The following is a 24,304-nucleotide window of genomic DNA, read 5'->3' as shown; positions in this document are numbered from 1 at the left end:
GTATCATTACTATTTGATAGTGATTCATAACCACATAGTCGGAATGGTCGGAATCGTACAATCGACTCTGCTTTTTATAGATATTTCTCCTGGAAATGGAAAGGATTTTGTCGCTTTATTTAAGAGACTATGTGATTGTAAAACTAGTACAAACTAAAACAGATAACATGATAGTATTTTAAACAAGATTCAATAAAATAATATCAGTATGAACCTAACATTTTGGTTAAATTTTGTCCTTTTTCATTTTGCTAATAAATCCAACACACACGTACATCCTATGAACTTGATGTTGAGACCAGTAGCTATGTCATTCACAACCCAACCACATGAGAACAATCGTGAATCTGTCACCCTCCAAATTGTTATAAATGACTTTTGTTGTCTTTGGTATGAATTTTATCATTATTTATTTTTTAAAGTCAGTACACACCCCTCCAACGCCGCCTTGAACAGTATTCCAGTTCCTAGTATATCACGACATGTCTGCTTAATGTGGGAGGAAAGCCCGAAGTGATGCAGATCATAGACGGTTACCACTTTTGTGAAACCCACTAGCGGGGTATGGTGCTAACAAACATAGAAACATGTTCGGGGCGAGCCAAGATTCGAACCCACGATCATATGATTGTGGCTTGCCCTATGGACACCAACGCTGTTCAGAGAATTGCGGCGCCTTAGACGACTGGGCCACCCGTGACCCCAATATATATATAAATGAACATGTGGATTTCTGTTACATAGATCATAAGGAACCCGGCACTAAGAACACTCCCTTAATTAACTGAACAACAGCAAATTGCTCGGTCATATCTGCTTTGTGTATGATATCATAGTTCTCCTAAATACAAAAGATTGCAAGCTATTTTCAATACGCCCCATCCTCCGTGAGAACATTAATGATAACTTTTGCCCATGCAAATATTCCTCAAGCTGCAAGATGAAAGAATATCTACTTCCTCAGCAGATAATGAGTACCGAGAGATACCTCGACTCCGTATATTTAAAGGCCCTGGTTCTATATTTTATAATTTAACGTGCTGACAGAAACGTGTGCTTGTTTTTAACAATGCTGGACAGTAGTTTTACACGTGATTCTTTAACCGCCCCTTCAAAGTTCTCAAGGAAATCGAATTAATTGTTATAGTTTATTTATTGTATATATCATACACATTTGTTTAACACTTTCAAACTATTCCTTTATGTGATGTGCTCATTGCTATAATTCGATAGTCACTAGGATGACGTATGGAACCTTGTTTGCAGTTTCATGTCATCATTTTCATTCAAACAACACTACACTCATTAAGCAACAAACAATAACACAGTCCAGATAAAAATGTGCTGAGTCATCTCTTCTCGAGATGCAAAACAAAACAATATTTTGATTCTGCTCAATAGATTCGTTGTGTGAAGGTATCGGACGACTATGGTTTTACGCCGCTTTTAGCAAAATTCTAGCAATATCATGGCTGGTGACACCAGACATGGGCTTCACACATTGTAGATAATAACTTGTATACACATGAAATGGACTTCACACATTGTAGATAATAATTTGTATACACATGAAATGGGCTTCACACATTGTAGATAATAACTTGTATACACATGAAATGGGCTTCACACATTGTAGATAATGACTTGTATACACATGAAATGGGCTTCACACATTGTAGATAATAACTTGTATACACATGAAATGGGCTTCAAACATTGTAGATAATAACTTGTATACACATAAGACATCATGTACAAAGCATTATCTGCTATGATTGTAACATGGTGAGGGTTTTGAAGCATTATGATTATAATAAATCTTGCTAGGACCGCCAGTTGGTCTGTAGATAGTCCTCCTTTAACAAGAAGCGTTGCTGATAGGACGGATGTGAATATGTAGGCCTGACAACGATGACACGACATCGGTATTCTTGCTATAACCGTAAACATGGTCAACGTCTAGCTCACCAACAAGCCGCACACGTAGAATGAACTGTTTGTAATAGTATAACATGGAATGGTTAATGGGCGTAATCAAATCCTAAATCTTCAGTTCAATTTTCACAGACGGAATGGGTCTTTAAGACGGATGCCTAAGTTCATTCACATGAGCACATAAAAAGATATATTCACTCAAACAGAATAAATCGTCTTATCAGTGTATATATCATGGAGGCTTGCACTATTTCTATAACCTACTCACTGCAATTTCTACAGTATTAATTCTTGATCATTCAATTCTGATATTGTTTATAATACCCTCTATTAGACCTAAACATATTTCGTGCTCATTTATCAAGACCAACTATCTTGGTATGATATCTGGTCCAGAGACTTTATGAAAACCCTTGAGGTAATCACTTACCGCAATCCGGCCTCTCTATGGTAAATATAATCTGAAGAGTGGGGCTTACGTATGTTTACTATGCGTTGAGGGGTAGGTCTACAGTCTAAGCCGTAAATATATAATCAGGTCTGGCATGGCATGCCTTCCTTTACCTCCAGTTATCTGACTTGCTCTTGAACCGTTTTACAAACTCTTTAAAACAAACAATAACATTTTCCTCGTGAAATGCATAGGTTGTTGTCCTTATATCTTGGCGCCAGGAAATGCAACAAAGTTCTTCGTTTGAAGTACTTCTCATTGCACCTGTACTTCTGGTACCACTCTCAACATAAGTGGAAGTTCACCGAGTTGTCTACCCTGACAACCTTGAGTCGAGTCGACAATCGAAAAAGATTGTTTTGGTAATCGTAGAATACATAACGATCGTATGTTAAATTCAGCGCTGGTATAAATCCCCTACTTACTCACACTCTTATTGTTGAGGGTAACATTACGTCACCAGAGTAGAGGTAATCGTACAATGCATAACGACCGTATGTTAAATTCAGCGCTGGTATAAATCCCCTGCTCACTCACACTATTATTGTTGAAGGTAACATTACGTCACCAGAGTAGAGATAGGAATTGGGATTTACACAACGAAGTAGCCAGGCCAACCTTGATCAATTTGTTACATTAAGCAACATGTAACGAGAATTTGATCCCAAATATTTTGGACTAGTTTAAGCTGATTATATTGAAACATGTTGATTTCCAAGTGAAAACTCAAGGGTTAACCCAAAATTCGGTAAATATCCTCACAAGATCATCGAATAATTAACAAAATATATTGAAACACGCGGGATTAGGATTACAATCCCAAAAATTCAATACGGTGGGTCAGATATGTTGCTGAATGGATACTAAGCCCTTTTACAGTCAGTGCACTAACGAATGTCCAGAATTTGTTGGATAGCTAACGTTTTGAATGAGTCGCGTGGTCCGTTTTTTAATCAAGGTAACAATTATAAATGCATGCAAGAAACATCGTTGTTTTCCGACAGGTACCCTGTCTGACTTAGTGTCCGTATTGGGCAAGGAGGTAAGTAGCAAGTCACGATATCGCCCTCGTCTCGCTCTTACATTGGTACACCGATCCTTCTAGAAACTTTTCAAACAGTGAACTCTCTCACAACAACTCAGGGAAGTAACTAATTCACAAAGGGGGATACTTGTTGGCGCAGACGATCATTAAAACAACCTGGAAACAACACTTTTTATTTTACGAGCGCTTCAATTAGCTGCTACTAACAATCACCAGTAACTTACATTACATACTACCTCATAGTTTTAGTTGCAACTGTGTATTGTACAGTCTTACACTGCCTTATACACACACAGCGAGGGTGGTGCCTTTTCCATGAAACAATTATAGTGATGTATCGTCAATCGCATCTTCCCGAAGCAAGGGAGTTAACTGACTATGAAAGTCCCGTTTCCTCCCTTGCTGAGCAAGGCTGGAATATCGTGGGTCGATTGTAGCGCCACCAGTGGCTATTACGAGTTATGTCCCTTCTTTGTTCATCCTATTGGCCGATCAGGTTGCACCTGACTTGCATTTGCCTCAAACAAAATGACGGCACCCAGTCCAGACGATCTGATCGGTAATCAAGAACTGTATTGTAATAAAACGGGTCTTATCTTGCGAAGTGCATCAAATGAATTGAGTACCTTGTTTAAAAACACGAAAAGATATGCAAAATATCTGTCGATACCCAACTACTGTGCGAATCCTGCATTTGACCGAAATCTGCACGGCAGTCACCATGTTGTTTCTGAACCGAATTTCGATATTGTTGTGCGATTTTGATTGACTATGCATAGAGTCGTTAGTCTAGCCAAGCTTTAACTCCATAATTCCAGCCTAGTTCCTAAGGGTGGAAACTGGACATCCACAGTCAGTTAACTCCGTTGCGTCAGGAAGATGCGTCAGTCGAGATCCTGTGTTATCCGGAAACCCTGCCTTACTGACGAGATGGTTGAGCCATCTTGTCGCTGTACGCATGATTCGTTATTAAGGAAATCTGGGCGATTCCACAGGGAGCGGCACTGTCATGAGTGATTAGGTGCCAATGCAGACTAATGAATCAGCATAAGCGAACATGTAGGATTTTTTAGACGACGTAAACGATAAAGTGACGGGCTGTTCAGATGGGTTTTATGTGTATTAATTTAGTTCAGTTTGGATCTTTCGGAAACAGTAAATTTGAGATATGTTTACAAACGACTCTGCTTTTAGAATAGATTTCCAACTATGAATAAACAACGGGCTTGTCGCTATTATTCAGTTAAGAATATGATAGAACAAACCATACTACAAAGTGTATGTACAGTAAAGTACGGTTATAACGAACTCAAAGGGACTACTAATTTTAGTTCGTTTTAACCGTAGTTCGTTATAAGCATATATACAGCATAACTACAGCAAATAGTCGGGACCAAAAATGAAGTTCGTTATATCCGTCAGTTCGTTATAAGCGTGTTCGTAATAACCGTAGTTTACTGTATATCAATAGATGACAACACTGTATCACATACAACCTATCTTGGACAAATAGGTTACAGGATTATATTAAATCGCAGACTTTAGTATGTAGCTGATTATGATAACATGAATCCGACCTCGGAGATCACAACACAATGACCCCCAACATGCCCTCACCCTAATCTGCCTCGAGTTGGAAGTTTGCGGGTCAACGCGGGAAAACATTTTGTTTACACACAATTATGTATCACACGAGTGAATGTCATCCAGAGCACATGGGCACGATAGTCTCGAACATTGTTAGACATTGTATGCAAGGATCTAGATGCTTAAAATCTTACACTGCGCCTATTTTGAGTTTCATTTGATTACACGATATGATCTTTGTTGATTCGCGTCTATTAATCAACTGACGTGTGCAAGGAGACATATTGTAGGTCACCCAGCAGTGAATGGGTACCCGGTAGAAAAAGATGGTATTTTGATAGTAAGAAAACCTTCAGCGTGTAATAAGGCAGATTCTTTCCCCGTTGGGATTCCAGGCTACAATAGGTCTTTAGCATCCTGTGCTAGTTTTAAGAGGCGATCATGGGGAATGGGTGGTCATGCTTGGTGATCAGGGTCCCGTTCCTCAAAGCGATCTTAGCGCTAAGGTGATCGTAAGTCCCATACTTTAACATAGGCTTACGATCATTGTAGCGCTAAGATCGCTTTGAGGAACAGGGCCCACGCTCGTAGCGAGTCATCCTTCCCCGACGCCGTGGGTGGTTGCTTGCTGCATCAATCACTGGATTATCTGATCAAGACTGGTTAATAAAGCTGGAATATTGCTGTGAACGGCGTTAAGCAACAAACGCCGTAAACATGCGGCAGATAGGATTGAATTCGCCGGTGCAGTAATAAAAATCATGTAGCACAGAGGATATATTCAGTGAGCGGATTTGGCGCATTTTAAATACAGACTTGTTTACAATGTCAAATATAGTACCTCTCAATGGTGTTTCTGTAACAATCTTAATTGTAAATCATATGTATACTTTAGTTCTAGGTCGTCCCGGCTTGTGCCTTATCCGCGTCTGGCTTCACAGGTTCACAAAGGTTTAGGACCGCCTCCGGGGTCTAGTGGTAGAGCGTCCGCCCGGAGAGCGGAAGGTCCGGGGTTCGATCCCCCGCCGCGTCATACCAAAAGACGTTAAAAGATGGTACTTGTTGTTACCCTGTCTGGCGCTCGGCATTTAAGAGCTAAAACAAGGACTGGTCGGCTCTGAGTCAGTTTACTGTGTCTGAGTGGGGTAGTCATGTTAAAATGCGGCATGGTATCTCAGTGTGCAAACATTATAAATCGGCATCAGTCCGGACTAGTACAAGCAGCCACACAAACACGTGCAAGCACGTTGCAATATAAGTGCAATAATCGTGGACGCGACGTTAAACCCAATTTCACCTCACCTTCACCTCACAAAGGTTTTAGGCTACAAAACCTCATTCCGATATTACGTTAATAATAACTGACACATAGTTCAACATTTCTTAAACTTCATATCATTTTAATGAAACTGGCCGTTCACAGTGAAATGAATGAGTATGGTTTTACGCCGCTTTTAGCAATATTCCAGCAATATCACGGCGGGGGGCACCAGAAATGGGCTTCACACATTGTACCAATGTTGGGAATCGAACCCGGGTCTTCAGCGTGATCTTTTTTAACCACTAGGCTACCCGACTGCCCTCGTTCCAAATGAAATGTTAGGGGGAAATGTCCCTATATGTGTAGTAACTCTCAGAAAGGCGGAGTATCCGGACAAATGGCGTTTAACTGTATAAGGATACTTCGCAATGATGGTGACATTATTCATATCATTCTGTTTAGTCAATGATTTCCTGTTACAGCTTAGATTTCAGAACATACAGAGCACAGTGCAGACGAACAGACGTCACTCTGAGATCTCACGCCCTCATACCCATCAAAACCCACCCAACAGTTGGCGTGACATACCAGAGAGTGAAAGGCGTGATGTAGAGTAAACGAAGCTTTACGTTTTGTTGCAAAATGACATTGATTCTACTTTGCATTCAAATCCGAGACACGGCTAAATAAAATTGAAATAAAATTGAAGTTTATGATTTGGAACCGTTTCCGTTTTGAATTGAGTCTGGGCCCATACATGTTCATTTAACAAAGGGTTGTTTTGGAGTAAACCACAAGCCGCTACCGAGTTATCTTTTATGTCCGGAGAGGCGTTCCTTTTTTATGAAAAAGTTATCAGCAAGTTGTTATGTCATTAGAAAAGTAGGTCGCGTTATCAGTCCTGGTGATGTTTACTGTTGTATACGAACGTGGGGCGTTCATGTCATGTCATGACTTTGTGTGCCTTGTACCTAGGTCAGGTATGCTACAGTCCCACCAATATACAGTGTAGGGCAGGTCAAAACAAGGTACAGTCCTACCCTCTCACCATGTATGGAAGGTTTTCCTACTTTGGCGTTGTCCCTACTGCCTATCAGGAATGTTACGGTAGATGACCCCTGCGACTGATAGCTCTGGTTTTCCAGTGTTCACTGTGATAGGCTGCACTAGTTTTGTAGTTGTGAGTGAGTGGACGTGATTTCACGCTGATTATAACCCCACTGAGATAATAACGCTAGAGTCAAGGCCAAACAACAGAGGTTTCATGGTATGTTTGTTTGTTTTTCGCGCCGCACTCCCCCGTATCCCAGCAGCATGGCGGCGGTATGTACATGATCAAGTCTGGATCAGGCAATCCAGTGACTCGCCTCATGAGCATCGATCTACGCAATTGGGATACGATAACATGCATCAACCAAGTCAGCGAATGTGACCACCCAATCCCGTTAGTTGCCACTTACGGCAAGCACAGTCGACTTTTACAACAAGCATGGGTTGCTGAAGACACATTCCAACCAGGAATCACAGGGTTCTGTGGTATGAGTGCTGTGTAGTGTATTCTAGTTTTATCAGGTCTTTGGACATTATCTGGGAACAGTCCTGAACAACTTTCGTCAATAAGCCACACAGACATTTTGCCTACAAACCAAGCATCACAAATCGGGCACATGTTTGCTTCGAACCTCAGATGGTGTGATCTTCCAACTGCTAGCTCTTCACGGTGCATTTTTCGGGACCGTGATTTCACGGGAACGACTGCTTTGTTAGATTTAGTGATGAGGTGTGACATGATCCCTTTAACTGTTATTTTTGAAGTGAAACAATCATTCAATTCACAAGCTAAATATGACACAGATGCAGTACAGCAGTATGACACATCTGCAGTACAGCAGTATGACACAGATGCAGTACAGCAGTATGACACAGATACTGTACAGCAGTATGACACAGATACAGTACAGCAGTATGATACAGTACAGCAGTATGAGACAGATGCAGTATGACACAGATACAGTATGACACATCTGCAGTACAGAAGTATGACACAGATACAGTACAGCAGTATGACACAGATGCAGTACAGCAGTATGACACAGATACTGTACAGCAGTATGACACAGATACAGTACAGCAGTATGATAAAGTACAGCAGTATGACACAGATACAGTACAGCAGTATGACACAGATACAGTACAGCAGTATGATACAGTACAGCAGTATGACACAGATGCAGTATGACACAGATACAGTATGACACATCTGCAGTACAGAAGTATGACACAGATACAGTACAGCAGTATGACACAGATGCAGCACAGCAGTATGACACAGATGCAGTACAGCAGTATGACACAGATACAGTACAGCAGTATGACACAGATGCAGTATGACACAGATGCAGTACAGCAGTGTGACACAGATGCAGTACAGCAGTATGATACAGATACAGTATGACACAGATGCAGTATGACACAGATACAGTACAGCAGTATGACACAGATGAAGTACAGCAGTATGACACAGATACAGTATGACACAGATACAGTATGACACAGATACAGTACAGCAGTATGACACAGATGCAGTATGACACAGATGCAGTACAGCAGTGTGACACAGATGCAGTACAGCAGTATGACACAGATGAAGTACAGCAGTATGACACAGATACAGTATGACACAGATACAGTATGACACAGATGCAGTACAGCAGTATGACACAGATAGAGTACAGCAGTATGACACAGATGCAGTACAGCAGTATGACACAGATGAAGTACAGCAGTATGACACAGATACAGTATGACACAGATACAGTATGACACAGATACAGTACAGCAGTATGACACAGATACTGTACAGCAGTATGACACAGATGCAGTACAGCAGTATGACACAGATAGAGTACAGCAGTATGACACAGATGCAGTATGACACAGATAAAGTACAGCAGTATGACACAGGTAGAGTATGACACAGATACAGTACAGCAGTATGATACAGATACAGTATGACACAGATGCAATATGACACAGATGCAGTATGACACAGATAAAGTACAGCAGTATGACACAGATAGAGTACAGCAGTATGACACAGATGCAGTACAGCAGTATGACACAGATACAGTATGACACAGATGCAATATGACACAGATGCAGTATGACACAGATAAAGTACAGCAGTATGACACAGATAGAGTACAGCAGTGTGACACAGATGCAGTACAGCAGTATGACACAGATGAAGTACAGCAGTATGACACAGATACAGTATGACACAGATACAGTACGACACAGATACAGTACAGCAGTATGACACAGATGCAGTACAGCAGTATGACACAGATAGAGTACAGCAGTATGACACAGATGCAGTATGACACAGATACAGTATGACACAGGTAGAGTATGACACAGATACAGTACATCAGTATGAGTACAGCAGTATGACACAGATAGAGTACAGCAGTATGACACAGATGCAGTACAGCAGTATGACACAGATACAGTATGACACAGATACAGTACAGCAGTATGATACAGATACAGTATGACACAGATGCAATATGACACAGATGCAGTATGACACAGATAAAGTACAGCAGTATGACACAGATAGAGTACAGCAGTATGACACAGATGCAGTACAGCAGTATGACACAGATGCAGTACAGCAGTATGACACAGATACAGTATGACACAGATGCAGTACAGCAGTATGACACAGATAGAGTACAGCAGTATGACACAGATGCAGTACAGCAGTATGACACAGATGCAGTACAGCATTATGACACAGATACAGTATGACACAGATGCAATATGACACAGATGCAGTATGACACAGATAAAGTACAGCAGTATGACACAGATACAGTATGACACATATGCAATATGACACAGATGCAGTATGACACAGATGCAGTATGACACAGATGCAGTACATAATTGTTGTAAATCCATGTGCAAATACCAACATTGTATTATTTTCTGACTCCTGCAGTAAGATTTGGAGGTTATTTATAAGAAATGTTATTTTGTGCAGTATTTTTCTCGTCAAAAGAGAAAGGAATTCGATATTAATAAGTACCATGCATAACTGATTCAGCATGATGTGTCTAGCTATATGAAGCAAATTCTCAACGCTCCACTCACACCCCTCCGCCCCATCCCATCAACACCCATGCCACAAACACACCCACGCCCATCCAATAACTCATTGGTACCCTACCTCGTTCCGCGCAAGACTGATACATATATATTCTCACATGGACAGGCATACGTATTGTCCGTGTTATTCCACGGTTAATGAGACATTGCACGGTTATAAAAGTGATTTGATATTTACTTTAATTATTAATTTCTTCCACAGAGATGAACTGTCCTTTTCATAGTGTTTCGTCACGCCATGGTGACGTCATTTAACATTTTGTTGATGCTAGTTGGGAGAAGGTTAGATTGAGGTTTTTCACTCTTTATTGAAATAACAACGGTGCAACAAAGTAAAGTAAACATTTGATAATATTTATCATTTGCTAATCCGGTCAGATGAAATGTTTATGCGATAAAATAGAGATAGGGGCCCTGGGCGTCGAAATGTTTACGACATTTACATTTAAACCCAGTGGGTTGAGATGATATGAAATAATGAATGCACAAAACCATAAAAGCGGAGAGCTGATTTCTCCTCTCGAGAATAAGACTTTCTTTTATGTGCAGAAAATGAAACGTAATATTGTTTTTATTTTTAAATGTCTAATATGTGTGGATATGTGAATCTACAAATAAAAAATGTTAATTTCACAAGATTTGAGCTATTTATATTCTGATGACGTGGTGCAGTCAATGACCGCAATACCATAAACATGGAAGATGAATACAAGAATAATTTACCTTCAAGAAATATAATTTCTGAACGTAAGTCCTTCATGTTCCCCCAAACATATTTAAGCATGTTATCTTCAAAACAGTATGTTTGCGTTCTCGTATATAAGTCTCTCTTTAATTATTTGAACTTCCAAAGAATGAGTCTAATTAAATACATATGTCGCTGATAAAGAGATATTAATTTATTAAAAGAAAAGGACTATCCATACAGAGAGAAGCATGTGATGTGTTCCTGTGTGGACGAAACTGCGAGACTGGTTCTATTGCTGAGCCATGATCGAAGCGAAATTCTTCCGATCAATGACTACCCCGAGAGAAACAGTTTCTACACTCTGCGCGGTGAAACAAACATGAGTTGACGGCAAGGAATGTCCACAGCCACAGTGACAATAGGGCGGAGTCAGCGGTAGACTGTTCTACCAAGACCCACCTCCATAACGTCAAACAGCGCAGAAGGTGCCCACTCCTTTTTATCGATGTCATCTTAATCCCACGTGACCCGACAAATGTATTGATGAGTCGTCGTGTGACACACTCAGCCTCCGTCGAAACGTCACAATTGTTTCCGCCTTCGCGTACAACTATTACATTCATATCAGCATAAGCACGGCCCCCTCACACCCTCTACGAGCCGCCGCACTTAGATGCACTGTAGGTTGTGAATGAACCTGTTTGGCCGTCCGACAACAAGTTATTGCAACCGGCGTAACGCTCTCCTCTCAACGGTGGGGCGTCAATTATTGCCCTGACCCGATGTGCTGCTTGTGTCACTGTCACTCTTATAAGAGGAGGGTGAGCCCAGTGAAGCACAGTGATGAAAGCACACTGTGCTTAGACTCTTCTTCAGAACGTGTTGTAGGCAAACCTCAGGGCTCTACATCCAAGCTGTAGTCCCTAACCCCAGACACATATACATCCACTGGCGACTGGTCAACAGTTCTACACTATGTGCTATTTACTTGATCTTGCGGTAATACTAAGCATGGCGATTATTGTCGCATCGGACGGACCTTCAACTGTGAGTAGTTTAACATTTTTACTCTAAAATGCAAAACCGATTTGGGGGCAATTAATATTTACCACACGTAGTATTGATGTGCATTTCGTATGTTTGCCAAGTGGGTGTCTGAAATGTGTAATACTAGTAAGAATTACGTCACTGACGTCTCTTACCTGTCACTATGATTTTGTAATGCGATTGTGGTATTTCTTTTCCACAACCCTTCTTCAAACAATTATCAGTTATGAAATTAACGCGTGAAGCGTCAACGTTTGTCTTAGAGAAATTGCCCTAAGCCAGGTTGATGGAGTTGCAGCAGCAGAAACAGGTGAAAAAGAATTTGTACTATACCTCAGAGAAGTTGTAAATTCTCACTGTGTGTAGAAGTAGTGAGAAGCAGAGCCACACACACTCACAGACATATACACACTCTCAACAAAACATTTTCTCAACTTAACTTGTGGTTAGACAGATAAACATGACCTACAAAAGCTTGTCCGCTTCCTAGTGTACGAATTACCCATGGGGACAGTTGTAAAAGACACATACAATGAGTAAAGTGTCCCAGCTAGCCGCAAGCCGTTTGCTAGCAGTAGCAACAGTAATTATGCCGTAAATACTGTTACGTCCCTTAAAGGCACAGTACATATTTTCAAAGAAACGTCGGACTGTCTTCTTGCATACGGTAAGAAGGGTAAAAGTTTATTACAGACATAATACATATAATTCATATAATAAAAAAACAACTTGATAGTTGTTTACTAATTAAAGTATATATAAAAATGCCTTCCATCCGATTTAATACATTCGTTTTCAAGCTCATTGACTCCTTGATAGAATGATTTTAGATTGTAGACAGATTTGAAATTGATATGAATAATGCATGTTTCTTATCGGCGTGTCCCTGTACGTCCTCGTACCTATGGCAGATCATATGACTTGTTGACAAGTTTTCATTTATCATATCACGTTATGTGGTCACGCTATCTCAGCGTTGAATGTTAAAGTTATATCATACGTTATTCCCACATCTACCTCTACTTGTTGTGCCACTGACCCAGTTAACTTTACTGTGCGTCTGAGACACTCGTCTGTGGAGGCTACGGGCTTTTTAACATAATCGAAATCCGTTAAAGAAACATGTAGAACGACACATCGTCGTGTGCAGTATAACATTGTCAACCGGTTTTTAAACATCGCCCCATGAATGGTATATCTATTGGGACTAATCTGGAGGCATAATATCCACCAGCAATTATCCTTATTGTTCGTGTACAAAGTGAAGCTTGAATGTAACGGAGTGAGGTAGAAGAATCCCACTGCCTAACACTTAACACACATGTTGCTAACTGCCTCACTAAGTTGGGTGCGTGAAGAGTTCTGTAAGACGCATAAATAGGTTATAAACTTGTGATGTAGATACCACATGCCACATAGACTCATTTGTGTTATGTCTGAAACATAGAAAGAAACAATGTTGTTCCATATTGTGACTCGTGATATTTTTCAAAGCGGTGTAATTCAATTACAAAAGTGTTTTGTTAAAAAAACGGAATTTCTTAAAATCTTTTTGTTCGACTTTTTTATCAATATGTTTTTATTGATGTCCAAAGTGATCAATCACATTTCAACAGGGACGTAGTGTGTAAATGTCAAAACACGTTCTATATGCAGACTGTTTGGTACTTGTAGTACATTTCAGAAAGGTGTACATCAAGGCGGCCGTTTCTTTACCTTTGTTTTATCACGAAACTATTTTGGTCTGCGCAAGTATTACCTTCCCTCCTAGAGGTGTCAGAGGGCCTAACACACTCATTTATCATAAAGTAAAATAGAAGCTGGTATGTCTAATTCATATACTACACATGACATTATGTCCGTTCCCCTGATTAGAGTCGACCGTCAATGACGTAAGCTTGGTTTTTGAGGCCATCTGAACATGATATCGTTCTGTTACTCTGTTTATTTTGTCGCATTGCATCAACACTTGTAGACAGGGGAGAATTCCATGGAGCGCTGTCATAACTGCAATTGTTATGTACATAGCAGAGCAATGTTGGTAAGCTTGGGTTAGGTATGGGTTGGGAAAGTAAATTGGGATTGTGTTGAGTGTAGTTTCATGCATTGAGCATTTGTTTTCGCCTATCCAAATCAGGCTTGTCCTATCCGTGCATATTTTGTGATTTCATTCATGCGCCGGTTTACCACTGCATATGGTATTGCAAAACCTGTCGCAGTAGCTGCAATGTATGTGATCTTTGATACTGATGTCGGAGGCAGATGTAGATAGCGAGGAAAGGGACACCCTTCGTTGATGCATATGTCAAGGAGAGCGTGAACATGATATATATTTACGTTCCTTTGGGTTTTGCTGTATATCGCCTTTCGCTGTTCCGAGATTGTGTCATAGATGCTACAATTAGTATACTGGTTGACTGGCGTAGTCCCTGTCCCGTACATGCAGCGTGAATGTATCTGTGATATGTCACAGCATGACTGTGATTTGTTAGGTAATAAATACGTGACTGTTTGCACACTGTTCTTTGACAGGTACAGGCACTCTTGAGTGTGAATTCTTGTCTGTCGATAGGAGTGATCTATCACACCAGTAAGTGCACGAATGTGTGGCATTTCTCAGCCCAACAGCACATGTTTGGGTTTCATTACACCACAGCAGGCATGTCAATGTATTTGTCACAATTGAGAAGGGAGTAGGTGTTGTTTTACGCCGCAGGCGGAAACAGTTCAGTCCGTTCTATAAATATACCAGACAAAGTCGTGGTTGACGGCACAAGACACAATCCGAGCCTTCGGCGTACGATGACACACGCATCAGGTCGCACATTAATACTACCCAATGTGGAGTTGATTCTTACAAGTAGCGTGGGGTGATTGGGGCCTATGCTGCCTATATATCCCCCAGGGTGTTGTTCTGATTTCATTATATGTCACAGATACGAAACTGAATGATGAAACAAGATTATATGCTATGTCACGACATGGCAACAGGCACACGTATGTGGGATATGTTGTGGCACGAAATCAGGAATATTAACATGGGCTTTTATAGCATGACAATATTGTTTGATATATGTTGCTTCACACTCTCGCAGGTTGTAATGATACAATTCCATGCTTACGTTTGGTGCTATGGTAAATACGTCGACGTATAACGTCATGCATACTCTAGTTGGCAGTATTAACATCTCAACTGTGTTGACGCATAACGTCATGGCTACTCTTGAAGGCAGTATTAACATGTAAACTGTTTAGACGTATAACGTCATGCATACTCTAGTTGGCAGTATTAAGCATGTAAACTGTTTAGACGTATAACGTCATGCATACTCTAGTAGGCTATATTAACATGTAAACTGTTTAGACGTATAACGTCATGGCTACTCTTGAAGGCAGTATTAATATGTAAACTGTTTAGACGCATAACGTCATGCATACTCTAGTTGTCAGTATTAACATCTAAACTGTTTAGACGTATAACGTCACGCATGCTCTAGTAGGTTGTATTAACAGCTTGAATGTTGTGTATATTTTCTCAACATTCTTTCACCTTTCGACTGACACTCCTTTTTGTGTATAATATCATACCCCGTGACTCATGACAAATAAGATGTGGCAATTGAAAGAAAACGAGTCATATAATAGCGCTTTTCGCAGAGGCTGTAAATGCATGAGTTCCTTCCTCGATGACTGACGTCTTTCATTCAGTTGAAGGAATGCCTTCTTCCCCAGTCCTATACAATCAGGAAGTGTTATTGTCGAAATAAATCTGGACTCAATCTAAAGCATTGCTCAGAACAGTGCCTATAAAGGCTAGGGTCTACATGGCTTCTCTGTTTATTAACTTGACGGTGTCTCAGGGTTTCACTCATGAATGAATCACTCCTAATATTGATTGTATACACTTGACTTGGCCAACGTGTCCATGTCGGGATAAGTGACGAGTGGGCAGCGTCTTATGTTGTAACGCCCAAGTCCGTGAAGTGTCAGCCGTTACCGTCGCCTACGTTATTTGTGATTTAAATATGAAGAATCCTTATTAATCTTGAATCTTAAATACTCCAGTAGCAGTAGTGGTGGTAGTAGTAGTGGCAGTAGTAGTAGTAGTAGTAGTAGTAGTAGTAGTAGTAGTAGTAGAAGTAGTAGTAGTAGTAGTAGTAGTAGTAGGAGGAGGAGGAGGAGGAGGAGGAGTTGGAGTAGTAGGAGTATAGTGAGTGAGTTAAGGTTTAACGTCACATCGGCAAATATGTCAACCATATCGTGATGAAGTAGTATAGTGGTAGGAGAAGTAGCATGGTTGTGGTGGTAGTAGTCGTCAAAGTAGTCGAAGGAGTAGTAGTAGTAGCAGAAGTGGTAGTGGTAGTAGTAGTAGTAGTAGTACTGGTAGTGGTGGTGGTGGTTGTAGTAGTAGTAGTAGTAGTAGTAGTAGTAGTAGTAGTAGAGTGAGTGAGTGAGTGTGGTTTTACGCCGCTTTTAGCAATATTCCAGCAATATCACGGCGGGGGACACCAGAAATGGGCTTCACACATTGTACCCATGTCGGGAATCGAACCCGTGTCTTCGGCGTGACGAGCGAATGCTTTAACCACTAGGCTACCCGACCGCCCCAATAGTAGTAGAAGTGGTAGTAGTAGTAGTAGTAGTAGTAGTAGTAGTAGTAGTAGTAGTAGTAGTAGTATGTCATTCCATCATGCATTAAAAGGATATGAAACCGGCATGAATGGATATGTTAATTCTTCCTCTGAGACAGTAAGACGCACCAAAGCGGTTGTTCTCGTGTACACCACATGATTCTATAGCCCTGGGGATTAACCCTCGCCATTCCGTGTCAGCACCGTAGTAAGTGAAGACAGTTTGTGTTTGACAACGAATCTCTGATTTAACCCTTAACCTTATAATCAACTGTTTCCATTGTGTACGCTTCTTGTAACGTGTGATGATTATATATGACACATTAACCCCTACAACTAACCCCTCTGGTAAATGACCCGACCTAACCCCTCTTCACCCCTGCCAGACCCCTCAGTAACAGAGCCGAAATCACGAGAACGTCCTTTTGTCCAAAGGCTCCATACCGGAGCCACCCAAATATCGTGTAACATCGTCACAACAGTAGCAAAGTTCCACTTATACGTAGGCAAAGGACATGTGTGATTTATCGCTTTCTACTCGGTATTTAATGTTCATGTTATCCACCGAAAATTAACCTTAGATAACCGCTTTAAATTTCGAAGACTTGGTTTAATTGCAAGCCTTTCTGAATACATCTGTTGTAGGCTGATGATACTCTCTAACCTCAAATCATAGGGTCATTGTGACAATCCCATAAGACCACCCCCATCATTCACGTACACCTGACACAACCAAAACTAAATATCCGGTCCAATAGGTTAACAGGCCGACAGGTCGACAGGTCGCAGGCATATTAGGTTTAAATGATGTGGAACTATAAACTGACGTTAAAGAACTTGATCTGTAAAAACACCGGCTTGCTGACACAACTTGGTGTCGGGCCCTGTCTCAATAACGTCCGCGGAGGCTACCTTGAGCATTTCAAAGGATGTTATTAGTGCTACTTTACCATTGAATGAATGATCGTCGGTTTTTAAACATAGGTTATACTCTTCATAGAGGTATCACTCTCCGAGTAAGTGAGGGAGGGATGTACGTCGATGTAACCAATAGTCCAGCCTTATCGCGATGGAAGACACCAGCTTTGGCAGAACACATTGTACCCATGTTGGGAGTCGATCCTTGATCATCGGCGTGATGGGACGATGCTTTAACTTCTTGGCCAACCGCCGCCCTGCATCAATCTGTGAAGTCACATCACCAGCTTCTCCACTCTGACGGAGACAGGATACCCTGACGCTCTATTTAAACATTCACAGTGTACTGTGTCTGAGTGGGGTATTCATGTTAAACTGCAGCATGGTATATCAGTGGGCTAGCACTATAATTCGGCATCCGGACTAGTACAAGCAGACACACACTCACACACACACACACACACACACACACACACACACACACACACACACACACACACACACACACACACACACACACACACACACACACACACACACACTACACACACACTACACACACACTACACACACACACACACACACACACACACACACACACACAGGTGCATGCATGTCTCTATATAAGTGCAATAACCTTGGACACGACGTTAAACCTCATTTCACCTCACCTCACCACCGATAAAGCGAACAGCACTTTCGTATAATATTCATCACTTTTTTGCCTTTTTGAAATCTGTTCCAGCTAATATTTTTTGGATTTAAGTTAAAACCTACGTGCCAACTGAGATAATTATTGGGTACGTTTTGTCTTTCCCTTACAGCATTTTCTCTCCCAAACCAGAGCAGGGGAGCTTACTCTCTGCATGGCCTGCCCAAATGGTAGCACCCGCCACTCACAAGACCGAAAAAAGTTCACATGAATGGAAATGAAATTGGCATGAAGCAGAGCGAATCTGCTTCAAACAATATTACCATAAAATGTTACGCCATTATGATTTACATTTTAAACAAATGAATTGATTCAAAATATGTTTGTGCATCGTTAGCTTATTTTCGTGGCAGCAGATGGGTATGTTTGTTTTAGGGATGCGAGAAGATACAACCCCCATTTCAGTTCGAACTAAGCCCTGGGTGAACACCGCCTGATCCCAGAGGTCACGAAGTGCACTATGCCAGCAGAAAGGCTGCCATTTGACTTTATACCTGTATTGCTACATTATTATAGATATACCGCAAATGTGTCCTTCGTGAACTCTCGACATTGCACTTTTGTGGGTCTAGAGATGATTAATGTTGATACCTAAGGTGTGGGTTCCCTGCTAGAAGCTTTGGGTTCGCACACGGATGTTGTAGAAGAAACGGAAGTGCACTGTTAAAATACAGGACGGTCTACGTGCGACTTTCATGCTTTATCAATTGGATATTCTAAACTGTTTATTTCAAAATGGCAAAAACGTGTGAACAATACCGGTTTATTCGTTTCATATATAACTCTGACGTGCAGGAATTTATAAATACGGAAACTGAAAAACAAAACCAAGACGAACTGGTATGAAAGTTGGTACCGCACGTAACAATCATCTGTGAAACATGCCAATTATCCGCTATTTTGACACCGCGATGCATTTAAGATATTTTCTATTTACAGAATGGAGGGTCTGACAAAGAAAATAAACTTTAGAGACAATATTGCTTACATCTTTCCTATAATTACAGGTGTCAGTGAGTGAAGAAGGCGTTGAACCAAACAACACAACTCCCACGCCGGCGTTAAATAGCACAAAATACGTTCACAAGGGCGTAGGGGGTATAGACAATATTCTGTGCGAATATTACAGCCCCTGGTCCAGATGGTCAACATGCAACAGAAAATGTGAACAAACCCGGGTGCGACGATGCCGACGGCAGCAACAGTGCGGTAAGACGTGGTTGAAGGAGAAAAGAATATGTAAACGACGTCGCGGAGGCTGTTCCGTGTTGTCTTATCAAGTCTATGGTTTCCGACGTCGGAATCGCTACATTGAACAACTCCTCTACGATCTGCTCTACGACTCTTGGACCGAGTGGGGCGCATGCTCACGCACGTGCAAGCAAAGGCGCACGCGCAAATGTTCCGTCCACAGCGTGTGCAGTAAGAGTTATATCCAAGAAGAAAGACGTTGCAGTGCGGCGGGCAGCCGTTGTGAAAGACGTTACTTTATTAAGTCGACAGTAGCTGACGCCGCCAGTGATAATACAACGACAGTTGCGCCTGTTTCAAAAGCTAAATCTAAAGTGTCTCGACCTTCATTGAAGAAAAAGAAGAAAAGTAAGTGCAATATGTTTCATTATATTGGAAAACGTCAAACGAAATGCAACGTCCCAAATAACACGCCTTCAAAGACTGGCGTAACGTGTTGCCCCGATTAAATCAATACTTTTAAGTTTTTCTTGGTGACAGAACAATGCCGATACTTGCTGAGCGCTTTTTCTCTGACATCCAGCATGTCCAACTTTTCTTTTTGTAAACCTGAGGCAATTTAATTTTCAAATATTTTCTTGGGGCACGAGTTTGCCCGATCGCCTAAAGTGCCGCAATTCGCAGTGCAGAGTTGCGTCCCTTGGGCACGCCAGAAACCTATGATCGCGGGTTTAAATCCCGGTTCGCTCCGATTATGCTTCTAGGTTTGTCAGCACCACACCTGTGTTCGTGTGTTTCACCAAAGTAGTGAGACCTGAATCACTTCGGGCTTTCCTCCCACATAAAGCTGACACGCCGTGATATATGTGCAATAATGTTCGAAACGGCGTAAAATCCAACTCACTCACTCATTCAAAGACTTTCAAAAAATATTCCAACCACCCTCAAAAATATCAAACAGTCGGTCCTTTCGGACTGGATATTGTCAGGCATTTGCTCAATCCACTTGTTTCACTGACAATACATGCTACATTAACAGTGACTGTGATGACGTCATAGTATCTGATATGCCAATCAAATAATCACTCACTAGTTAACCTGGAACAAACTTGACAATTTTAATAAAAACGACAAAACCCTTCCTCAAATCCTATGAAGTTTCCGCCGAAACCAAAGTCCGTTGTACGATTCTTACTATATCATGACCATGTGTTTATGAATTACTATCAAATAGTGAAGATACAGAAAAGTGTTCGCGAAAAGGTGAGCGTATCTTGCCCCAACGGTGGCACCCGTCACAAACACATGCAAAGGCAAGTCAGCTGTTCACCAAAACAATCACGGGGAGACATGGAACAAGTCAGAATAGGGGATTGCATAGGACATCATTTTTGTCACTGTGTCAAATTTTGAAATGACCTCCACATGTTTACCGTTAACATTTTTAAAGCTTTACTGGGGCCTCGAATGTTGTAACCCTGATCAAACAAAAGAGTCGTAAGACACTCTTTGAAATCCTCGTAGAAAGAGCATGTTCGATTGTATCTCAAAAGCTCTGAAATTTAGTCACCAAAGGCTGGACTAGCTGCAATATTACTCGACATAAAGTGAAAGCTATAATTCTAGTTCAGGTGTGTATATCAGTAAAAGGGAATTTGCTATTTGACCATAATGGATCCATACAAGAAAATCGATATACCGTACATATAACATTAAAGACCGCCTCCGTGGTATAGTGGTAGAGCGTCCACCCGGAGAGCGGAAGGTCCGGGGTTCGATCCCCGGCCGCGTCATACCAAAAGACGTTAAAAGATGGTACTTGTTGTTACCCTGTCTTGCGCTCGGCATTAAGGGGCTAAAAGAAGGACTGGTCGGCCCGGAGTCAGTATACTGTGTCTGAGTGGGGTATTCAGTCCGGACTAGTACAAGCAGCCACACACACACACACACACACACACACACACACACACACACACACACACACACACACACACACACACACACACACACACACACACACACACACGCACACACACGTGCATGCACGTCGCTATATAAGTGCAATAATCTTGGACGCAACGTTTAACCCAATTTCACCTCACCTATAACATGAAACGTCATTTCTACATGATGATATACAAACACACACTCTCCCTATTCTTTCAAGCGATATCCAAATGTTATTTGGTGTGTATGAAACAGAAAAAAAAATAACAACCTGACATTTCTTTCTTCAAATGATCACGGAACGTGTGATCTTAGGCCAACATCAAAACTAGTTACTGATTAAAACATGCACTATATCCTTGGGAATCTCAAGTAATGTGTACTCTTAGCGTGTCAAACCCCTCTTTAGTTACATAACCCAATGGCTTAAAGTAAGAAAAATATCTTAAATCCACTGGTACCTTCAATGAACATTCCACTGGGCTAATGGTTACCTCCTCAACCGCGACGCCCCTCCATATATACACATTCGGTTCCTGGAGCAATGCCGTCACGCTTAATTATACTAAGGAGAAAATTACAATGTTTGATGTTCTACCCAAGCATAGAACTGGTAACGATAAGGCCTAAAAGTTCAATGTTACTCGTTTTCATTTCCAAATAATGTCTTCTCATTTTCGGAATTGAATCAATCAAGAACTTTAGTAGTCTGTGAATATAGACTGGATTGGGAACATAGGTGTTAATATAAGACAAAACGTTGTCACTTTAGGTATTTTCTGACCTGACTATTAAATATCGAGGTATACAGATTTCAACTCTTCAACCATTTTGAAAGTAAAGCATCTCTTTGAAGTTTTATCAAGCGAAAGTCAGAAATCGTTAACTTTAACGACATATAAATTAGTCGCTCCAGCTGAAGATACCAAGTCTTTAATCTCAACATATTAAAAATATTAACGTCATTTTTCTTAATTACTTTTTGTTGTCTCAATTTCAAGAATAACACTTGTAAAACCTCACCGTTAGATGTCATCCTATTCCTTAAACGATTTTATGTTCGAAATCAAAACAAACTGTTCTGCTTCTAGATCTAATGTCACACATGGTTCATATCTTGCCTTCGACGGCTTTCAAGTTCTACTTACCAAACGTTAACGATAAGAACATTACACATGCAAAATGTTATGAAAACGTTTGGCAGCGTAATAGGAGAAAGTTGAAACTTCCCTTTTTCACTTTATTTCAACTACGGCCCTCGCAAAAACTCTTAAATACACATGATACTGGAATCCTAAGTATAAATATATAACATCTTTCAAAAATACCTTTCATTTTTCTTGTTTCCCCTGCAACATTATTTAGACTAGTGCGAGCTTATCTGATGTAAGGTGAAATCTCGAAAACGTTTTTTCTGACAATTAAAATTGATTAATGTGGTGGTAGCGACGGCAATTAGGAGGTCAAATGTTCACGTTCTCATGATCTTGGCCCATGATTGTTCCAATACTTAAGGCGTAATAGTGCTGTTTTTTACTTAAGTGGACAACATTCTGGTGCTGTTGTTCTTGCTATTCCCAGTACCAACTGGTACAATGGACACCGCCGAATTGTGTTGTAAGCGGGATTTCCTTTATTGTCCGTGATCCATTCTTATAATTTCCACCACTATTTTGACTTTTACGCCCAATGAAATATGATTATACCCTGGCGGTGACGTATTATACATAACAGTTTAACGCAATATTTCGGTTTTGAGAAACCTTATTTCTTCTTTTACATTTTGCCTTTTATACAATTATCACTACATTCATATTACTCTTATCCAAATAATATATAGAGGATGTTTCTTGTGTCTTAATATCATATTTCTCTCATGATATTTCAGGAGACACATGGAATATTCTATTCATTATATACTTTTTGTGTTGTTGTGTTAAATCGCCCTACCTAACACACAGGGACGTTTCACCACCCTTTGTATTTGCGACTGAAAAAGTAGTTCCGTGTTTGCAAAATCTTAAAACAAAAGTAACAAAAGTTATTTAGGGTCACATACATTGAGATATGATTATATACAAAATCAACTTCAACTAAAAATAATCTTGAAATTTACGAGACCGCTGTTGGAAACGAAAGAATTTACACAGGTCAAGTAACAAAAATAGCGCTTTGCGAAACGAACAGTCTCGATTGATGAGATAAGTGAGACATTTACAGTTTAAAAACGAAACATTGTCAACAGCACATCAAACAGCGAGAAGCGATATTAATTCCATACATGGCCATCTGAAATAAGTTTGCCTTATCAATGTGAAACTGACATAAAAAGGAAGTTAACATTGTGCTTATTCCTAATACGGGAAATCCCTAAACACACAAGCTTCATCATATGACGTCACTCTTCAATACTGTCCTCGAAAAATCTCTTTCCATCTCTCAGAAACATTACCTAAACATTGCAAGTTTTCCTGGAATGTCCGCATTAATATATATGACGTAAGGGCGTAAGTGATGTGTCAGTTGGACAGTGACAACAGTCAATATAGTTCCAGTTGAACCTGTTTGTTATACGGTGGCGTAACTACATATATCCACCACATATTGCCTACAGATATTGTTTCAACTTGCCTTTCGCGGCAATACATCGGTCTGTCCGCTAGAGTAACTGCCCTTTATAAAATGACGTCAAGTTTGTTTTGAGTCTGTCCTATCATA

The 24,304-nt window shown here is 40.7% G+C and overlaps 3 protein-coding genes across 3 annotated transcripts in view; all 3 read left to right on the top strand.

Annotated features, from left to right (window-relative positions):
- LOC139469592 (pinopsin-like) overlaps positions 1-8,518 on the top strand; it is a 50,324-nt gene extending 41,806 nt beyond the window's left edge. Inside the window, exon 4 of the mRNA XM_071251801.1 lies at positions 8,310-8,518. Within this exon, the coding sequence (XP_071107902.1) occupies positions 8,310-8,518 (209 nt within the window). The remainder of the gene's footprint in view (positions 1-8,309) is intronic.
- Positions 8,515-9,980, top strand: LOC139469590 (acidic phosphoprotein-like). The gene is made up of 3 exons (XM_071251797.1): positions 8,515-8,664; positions 9,436-9,552; positions 9,858-9,980. Exons 1-3 carry the CDS (start codon positions 8,515-8,517, stop codon positions 9,978-9,980), a joined length of 390 nt encoding a protein of 129 aa, XP_071107898.1.
- Positions 9,981-11,553: 1,573 nt separating this feature from the next.
- LOC139469692 (acrosin-like) overlaps positions 11,554-24,304 on the top strand; it is a 34,002-nt gene continuing 21,251 nt past the window's right edge. Inside the window, exons 1-2 of the mRNA XM_071251936.1 lie at positions 11,554-12,187; positions 19,456-20,047. Of these exons, the coding sequence (XP_071108037.1) occupies positions 12,116-12,187; positions 19,456-20,047 (664 nt within the window). The 5' untranslated portion in view covers positions 11,554-12,115. The remainder of the gene's footprint in view (positions 12,188-19,455; positions 20,048-24,304) is intronic.

The sequence above is a fragment of the Haliotis cracherodii genome, unplaced genomic scaffold (genome assembly GCF_022045235.1).
Source record: "Haliotis cracherodii isolate W230 unplaced genomic scaffold, xgHalCrac1.p SCAF_2, whole genome shotgun sequence".
Classification (NCBI taxonomy): Eukaryota; Metazoa; Mollusca; class Gastropoda; order Lepetellida; family Haliotidae; genus Haliotis; species Haliotis cracherodii.
This window is presented reverse-complemented; position numbering and strand designations above follow the sequence as displayed.